This window comes from Nerophis ophidion, linkage group LG07, assembly GCF_033978795.1.
Source record: "Nerophis ophidion isolate RoL-2023_Sa linkage group LG07, RoL_Noph_v1.0, whole genome shotgun sequence".
NCBI classification, from domain to species: domain Eukaryota; kingdom Metazoa; phylum Chordata; class Actinopteri; order Syngnathiformes; family Syngnathidae; genus Nerophis; species Nerophis ophidion.
The window spans coordinates 68,677,150-68,685,678 of NC_084617.1; the positions used below are offsets into that span (position 1 = coordinate 68,677,150).

An 8,529-nucleotide genomic window follows, 5' to 3' on the forward strand; every position below is an offset into this window, starting at 1 on the left:
CCCCAAATCCTCCACACGACACCTTCCACTCCAAACAGGCTAACCTCCTCCAACCTCCAAGGACAAAGCTACGTTCTGCTCCGCTGCTCCCAGTCTGTTGAACGCTTTCCCTGACCACCTGAGGACACCACAGACTGTGGATGCTTTTTAAAAAGGTTTAAAAACCCTTCTTTTTTTAAAGTCTTTTTATAGATATGCATGCTGGTTCTAGCTATCGGGCTGTTTCTAGTTTTATATTTTATTTATTTTTATTATATTTTCATTATTATTATTATTATTATCATTACTATTTTTTTACACTGTGGCACTTTAAGTTTGTTTGCTCAACGTAAAGTCCTTTTTTTTTTTTTTACAAATAAAATCTATTATTATTATTATTATTATTACTATGAATTGATCAACGTGGACCCTGACCACCTGAGGACACCTCAGACTGTGGATGCTTTTAAAAAAAGTTTAAAAACCCTTCTTTTTTTAAAGTCATTTTATAGATATGCATGCTGGTTCTAGCTATCGGGCTGTTTCTAGTTTTATATTTTATTTATTTTCATTATATTTTCATTATTATTATTATTATTATTATTATTATTATTATTATTATTATTATTATCATTACTATTTTTTTTACACTGTGGCACTTTAAGGTTGTTTGCTCAACGTAAAGCGCTTTTTTTTTACAAATAAAATCTATTATTATTATTATTACTATGAATTGATCCAAGGTTCTCATAGTCATCATTGTCACCGACTTTCGCATTGACACTGGATCAACTTAAATCTGTCGATTGGTAAGTGTTTGTTTGGAGTCTAGATTTGAGGGTTTTGTGTTTGTTTCGGCTGTGTTGGAGCCCCTATGGATTGAATTGAACTTTCACAGTATCATGTTAAACCCGCTCGACATCCATTGCTTTCGGTCCCCACATATGAGGTCCTATCCAAGGTTCTCATAGTCATCATCTCCTTGCCCACTGGGTGTGTTTTCCTTGCCCTTATGTGGGCCTACCGAGGATGTCGTAGTGGTTTGTGCAGCCCTTTGAGACACTAGTGATTTAGGGCTATATAATTAAACATTGATTGATTGATTGATCAACGTGGACCCTGACCACCTGAGGATACCTCAGACTGTGGATGCTTTGAAAAAAGGTTTAAAAACCCTTCTTTTTTTAAAGTCATTTTATAGATATGCATGCTGGTTCTAGCTATCGGGCTGTTTCTAGTTTTATATTCTATTTAGTTTTATTATATTTTCATTATTATTATTATTATTATTATCATTACTATTTTTTTTTTACACTGTGGCACTTTAAGGTTGTTTGCTCAACGTAAAGTGCTTTTTTTTCTTTTTTACAAATAAAATCTATTATTAGTATTATTATTATTACTATGAATTGATCAACGTGGACCCCGACTTAAACTCGTTGAAAAACTTATTCGGGTGTTACCATTTAGTGGTCAATTGTACGGAATATGTACTGTACTGTGCAATCTACTAATAAAAGTTTCAATCAATCAATCAACCAACCAGTCAATCCTCACGTAAAACAAAGTCACAAACGGGCATCCTCCATAAAAGGGATACACCCCTACCAGGAGGATCGTCATACTCGTTGTGACCGCCGATAAACACGTTAAACTGTTGGACGGGCAAACTCTCAGATCCGAACCTCGGCTGGCAGTTTCTTGACGGTCATATAACGTAGTCTGAGACAGGCTGTAAAAAAGTTAGGATGGACGGTGTCTTACCTGGTCTGTGCTGGGAGTGTCTGCAATGTCATTCATACTCCGACTCTGAGCATGACCTGCGGCGTGACAAAAACGTCAATATTTAGAATGAATTCGGATTAAACAATGGCAACAGTAAAACTTGCTTATGTTGAACTTTGCAGATGTCTACCAAAATAAGCCAAGTCTAGGCTCAACCATGTCAGGCTTTCCCCTGACAGTTTGTCTATGTTTTAGTTTTTTCCTCTGCATTTGTCTGTTTCCTCTGTGTTTAGTATCTCCTGTCTTTAGTTCCTGTGAAAAATGCTCTTATTTTGTCAGATTCCTGTCTTGTTCCCTGAGTGCTGTGTTCCTCCTCAGCTGCGGCTGATTGGCACCTGGCCACACCTGTTGCCAATCAGCCCGCTCCTATTTGTACCTGCTTTGTCTTGTGTCAGTTGCTGGATCATTGTATTGTCGTGGCCACATATCACTCTTGTCGTGTCGTTTTCTTACAGCTACTACCTGTCATGCTACATATTGTCCTGGTCGTCGTAGCGGTAAGCTGTTTCTGTTAGCATTGGTTATTCCCAGTTTTTCTGTTTGCTACCCACTAGCTTCCATGCTAAAGTTCCTTTTTGTTTTCTAGCTTCCAGTGCTAGCTCCCTTAGTTTGTAATTCCGCCCACGTACGTGCTTTTTGTTTGTTCTTGTTTAGTTTTAATTACATCATGTTTTCATAATCAATGCCTGCCTCCGTCTCTGCATCCTGGGGTTCAACAACAAATAACTCTGACAAACCACATACAGTGGGGCAAAAAAGTATTTAGTCAGCCACCGATTGTGCAAGTTCTCTCACTTAAAATGATGACGGAGGTCTGTAATTTTCATCATAGGTACACTTCGACTGTGAGAGACAGAATGTGGAAAAAAAAATCCAGGAATTCACATTGTAGGAATTTTAAAGAATATATTTTTAAATTATGGTGGAAAATAAGTATTTGGTCAACCATTCAAAGCTCTCACTAATGGAAGGAGGTTTTGGCTCCAAATCTCACGATACATGGCCCCATTCATTCTTTCCTTAACACGGATCAATCGTCCTGTCCCCTTAGCAGAAAAAACGCCCCAAAGCATGATGTTTCCACCCCCATGCTTCACAGTAGGTATGGTGTTCTTGGGATGCAACTCAGTATTCTTCTTCCTCCAAACACGACGAGTTGAGTTTATACCAAAATGGATACATGGATGATACAGCAGAGGATTGGGAGAATGTCATGTGGTCAGATGAAACCAAAATAGAACCTTTTGGTACTCTCAAAACCTTTGCAGATCACACCAATGTAGAATATATTTAGACACTTACGCAGGCGACCATAGCTTCCGGACTGCTGTTTCATTCGAAGGTCCTCTGTGGATCTGTTGTAATTGCCCACGGGCGCTGTGCTTGGTGCCCCTCTGGGCCCCGCGGGCCGAGCTAACGGGGAAAGGCACATTAAAGTGGGTGCAAAAAGCAAACAGAGGGGGTTGAAGTAGTGAAGTGAAGTGAATTATATTTATATAGCGCTTTTCTCTAGTGACTCAAAGGCGCTTTACGTAGTGAAACCCAATATCTAAGTTACATTTAAACCAGTGTGGGTGGCACTGGGAGCAGGTGGGTAAAGTGTCTTGCCCAAGGACACAACGGCAGTGACTAGAATGGCGGAAGCGGGAATCGAACCTGCAACTTTTTAAGTTGCTGGCACGGCCACTCTACCAACCGAGCTATGCCGCCCCAAGTAGGGCTGGGCGATACGGTCTTTTATTGATGTCTCGATATTTTTAGGCCATTGCACGATACACGATATATATCCTGATATTCTGACTTAGCCTTGAATGAACACATATAATCAAAGCAGTATGATGATTCTATGTGTCTCCATTAAAACATTCTTCTTCATACTGCATTAATATATGCTCATTTTAAACTTTCATGCAGAGAAAGAAATCACAATTAAGTAAATTGACCAAAAGTGTATTTATTAAACAGTTATTAAGCAGTGGCACAAACATTCAGGTCATTTCAAAACAGAAAGTGCAAGATTGTCAGAGATATTTGAAAACAAGCTATTAGTGCACTTTTGTGCATGATGTCACTAAGATGACATATCAAAACACTAAGTTAAAGTGCACCTTTTGTACAGAACGTCACTACAATAGTTTAAAACAGTGGTTCTTAACCTTGTTGGAGGTACCGAACCCCATTAGTTTCATAAGCACATTCACTGAACCCTTCTTAGTGAAAAATAAAATGTTTTTTTTTTTCAAATTCAAGACAAAGTTATATGTTTTTGGTGACACGTTAGTATGGAGAACATATTCTAAGTAACAAAGACTTAATTTAGAGGTTTTTGGACACTAGGGGAACATATTCTAAGTAACAAAGACTTAATTTAGAGGTTTTTGGTTAGGGTTAAAGAGTTAGAGTTATAATGAGGCCATGCTGAATAAGGCATTAATAAGTACTTACTAGTTAAGAGCCAATATGTTACTAATTTACTTGTTAATAAGCAACTAACTAATAGTGAATATATCCCCCATACTAAAGTGTTACCATGTTTTTTTTACTGGTGCACAAAATCAACCGTGCATGGACGTCACCTTGTTCAAAGAACAAAACCGACACTAAACTCACACTAGACTGCATAGACTCACAACAAATGACACACCTGCAAATCAGTGTTACTTCTGCTGTTGCTGTATCCATAATACGCCGATAGGGAGAAGTTTTTATTGAGACGATGAGTCGGGTGTGTTTTGACCTCCGCCGAACCGCTGAGGCCGACTCACCGAACCACTAGGGTTCGATCGAACCCAGGTTAAGAACCGCTGGTTTAAAACAAATAAAGTGCACTTTTGTGCATGATGTCACACCAGATATTTCAATAAGTGTCAAATAAAAATGACAGGAAATCAAACAGTGTATGTCCATTATGTGGTAGGTTACCACGGATGTTATCTCCTTCTGTTGTTGACTATTTTTTTCAGATGATTTGGAAGAGGTTGCTTGGGCATATTGTGGGTATGGCACCGAACGAAGATGTTGACATGCAGTTTCAAGCACTCTTCATTCTCTAGAGGGGGACATGCGGGAGCTTTTGTCCCGCATGTTTTACTCTTTTCTCTGCTGATGTTATATGTCCTTCGCTATGTGGTAGGTTCCTGCGGACGTTGTCTCCTTCTGTTGTTGACTATTTTTTTTCCATCTGGTGTTGATCTAGAAATTGTTGCTTCGGCATTTTGTGGGTGTGGCACTGAACGGAGATGTTGACATGCAGAATTTCAAGCACTCCTCATTCTCTAGCGCAGGGGTGTCAAACTCAAATACAGAGTGGGCCAAAATTTTAAACGGAACAAAGCCGCGGGCCAAGGTTGAACAAATTAACCTTTTAATAGGGACCCAAACAAGTTTTGCATTGAATATTGAACAAGCAAGGCTTATATAAATTTAGTGACATGCAAAATCCAGTTTCAAATAATAATAATAATTAAAAAAATATCAATGGCATATCAAATAAAATTTAAATAAAAATGTTTTTTTTTCTATTCGCAATCTTCTGAGGTAAATATCAAATTTTTTCCACAGGCTAATAATAAATTTGAAAATAAAATAACAATAATGAATGAACCAAACATTCAAGCTTTGAGGTAGCAAGAGAAAATGCATGAATAAAACGTTAATTATTGGTCAGTTTGCTGGATGTTTCCCGGAAGAGTTAGTGCTGCAAAAGGTTCTGGGTATTTGTTCTGTTGTGTTACGGTGTGGATATTCACCCGTAATGTGTTTGTCATTCTTGTTTGGTGTGGGCTCACAGTATGGCGCATATTTGTAAAAGTGCTAAAGTTGCAATCTTCTATTTGCAATCTTCTGAGGTAAATATCAAATTTTTTCCACAGGCTAATAATAAATTTGAAAATAAAATAACAATAATGAATGAACCAAACATTCAAGCCTTGAAGTAGCAAGAGAAAATGCATGAATAAAACGTTAATTATGGCTCAGTTTGATGGAAGTTCCCGGAAGAGTTAGTGCTGCAAAAGGTTCTGGGTATTTGTTCTGTTGTGTTACGGTGTGGATGTTCACCCGAAATGTGTTTGTCATTCTTGTTTGGTGTGGGTTCACAGTGTGGCGCATATTTGTAAAAGTGCTAAAGTTGTTTATACGGCCACCCTCAGTGAGACTTGTATGACTGTTGACCAAGTATGCCTTGCATTCACTTGTGTGTGTGTGTGTGTAAAAGCCACACATATTATGTGACACGCTGTTAGTATGGAGGAAAAGCGGACGTGACGACAGGTTGTAGAGAACGCTAAAGGCAGTGCCTTAAATACACGCCCCCAATATAGTTGTCCAGGTGGAAATCGGTAGAAATTCGGGAGAATGGTTGCCCCGGGAGATTTTTGGAAGGGGCACTGAACTTTGGGAATCTACCGGGAAAATTAGGAGGGTTGGCAAGTATGAGTATTAGCGGTGAATGCGGTGTTATGCAGCGGCACCGACGCTGTATAACACCGGCGGGCCAGCTCTAATGCTAAATTGATATTGCCTCAAGGGCCAAATTAAATTACACGGCGGGCCAGAGTTTGACACCCATGCTCTAGTGCAGGGGTAGGGAACCTATGGCTCTGGAGCCAAATGTGGCTCTTTTGATGACTGCACCTGGCTCTCAGTTAAATCTTTGCTGATATTGCTTAACAGGATAAGTAATGAATAGTTTCCACTGGTAATCACAGTGTTAAAAATAACGTTAAAAAAATATAAAACTTTCTCATGCATTTCAATCCATCCATCCGTTTCTACCACACCTGTTCAAGAAGTCGCATTGATGGTAAGAAGTACTTTATTTATTATTGGTAAGCTTCAGAATAACAATGTTATTAAAATGTATTGGTGAAGTGAATTATATTTATATAGCGCTTTTCTCGAGTGACTCAAAGCTATTTACATATCCATCCATCCATTTTCTACTGTTTATTCCCTTCTGGGTCATAAGGGATGCTGGAGTCTTTCTCAGCTACAATCGGGCGGTATGCGTTTACACCCTGGACAAGTCGCCATCGCATCACAAGCCCTTGACATAGTGAAACCCAATATCTAAGATACATTTAAACCAGTGTGGGTGGCACTGGGAGGTAAAGCGTCTTGCCCAAGGACACAACGGTAGTGACTAGGTTGGCGGAAGCGGGGATCGAACCTGGAACCGTCAAGTTGCTGGCATGGCCACTCTACCAACCGAGCTATACCATCCCTACATAAGAGGCTTAATATACTCGTAAAATGTTGGTCTTACTTAAAAATGCTCGCATTTAGTTGTGTTCAGTGTTAAAAAAATGGCTCTCATGGAAATAAATTTTAAAATATTTTGCTTTCATGGCTCTCTCAGCCAAAAAGGTTCCCGACCCCTGCTCTAGCGGGTGACTTTTCAAATGATCCAAACAAATTAGCAGTGCCGCTACTTTTTTGCAACAACGCTTTGGCCGCGTACTCGTTCGACATCTTCCCTCTTGAAGCCAAACCACCGCCAAACGATGGACCCCCTGCTGTTTTTCTTCAGAATTCATTCTTCCTTCATTTGTTACCAGATTGGCATCTTCTTTGGCTGGTATTACCACTCGCACCACTCCGCTAGCATCACAGCTAATGTTGGCCATGCTGCTACCTCTCACGCGAGGGCGTACGACGCGACAGCATGTGACAGGAGAGAGTGAGAGGAGGCTGTAGTGTAATATCTTGCTGATTGTATTGTACCATATGTCCCGGCAAGAAATCTGCGTTCAAAGGACTCTGGCTTATTAGTGATTCCCAAAGCCCAAAATAAGTCTGCGGGCTATAGAGCGTTTTCCGTTCGGGCTCCAGTACTCTGGAATGCCCTCCCGGTAACAGTTCGAGATGCCACCTCAGTAGAAGCATTTAAGTCACACCTTAAAACTCATTTGTATACTCTAGCCTTTAAATAGACTCCCTTTTTAGACCAGTTGATCTGCCGCTTCTTTTCTTTTTCTCCTCTGTCCCCCCGGTCCGATGACCATGGATGAAGTACTTGGCTGTCCAGAGTCGAGACCCAGGATGGACCGCTCGTCTGTGTATCGGTTGGGGACATCTCTACGATGCTGATCCGACTCCGCTTGGGATGGTTCCCTGTGGACGGGACTCTCGCTGTTGTATTAGATCCGCTTTAAACTGAACTCTCGCGGCTGTGTTGGAGCCACTATGGATTGAACTTTCACAGTATCATGTTAGACCCGCTCGACAACCATTGCTTTCGGTCCCCTAGAGGGGGGGGGGGGGGGGGGGGGGGGGGGGGTTTGCCCACATTTGAGATCCTCTCCAAGGTTTCTCATAGTCATCATTGTCACTGGCGTCCCACTGGGTGTGAGATCTCCTTGCCCTTATGTGGGTTCTTCCAAGGATGTCGTAGTCGTAGTGGTTTGTACATTCCTTTGAGACATTTGTGATTTAGGGCTATATAAATAAACATTGATTGATTGATGACTTTTCAAATGATCCTACAAATTAGCAGTGCCACTACTTTTTTGCAACAACGCTTTGGCCGCGTACTCGTTCGACATCTTCCCTCTTGAAGCCAAACCACTGCCAAACGATGGACCCCCTGCTGTTTTTCTTAGGAATTCATTCTTCCTTCATTTGTTACCAGATTAGCACCTTCTTTGGATGGTATTACCACTCGCACCACTCCGCTAGCATCACAGCTAATGTTGGCCATGCTGCTACCTCTCACGCGAGGGCGTACGACGCGACAGCATGTGACAGGAAAGAGTGAGAGGAGGC

At 40.8% G+C, this 8,529-nt stretch overlaps 1 protein-coding gene across 2 annotated transcripts in view; it reads right to left on the reverse strand.

Moving 5' to 3' along the window:
* Positions 1–8,529, reverse strand: part of slc4a5a (solute carrier family 4 member 5a) — a 124,554-nt gene that overhangs the window by 80,634 nt on the left and 35,391 nt on the right. For both annotated transcript variants that reach the window (XM_061906975.1, XM_061906974.1), the window contains exons 7-8: positions 3,067–3,177; positions 1,744–1,799 (exon numbers count right to left, since the gene is read on the reverse strand). In XM_061906975.1, coding sequence (XP_061762959.1) covers positions 1,744–1,799; positions 3,067–3,177 — 167 coding nt within the window. The remainder of the gene's footprint in view (positions 1–1,743; positions 1,800–3,066; positions 3,178–8,529) is intronic.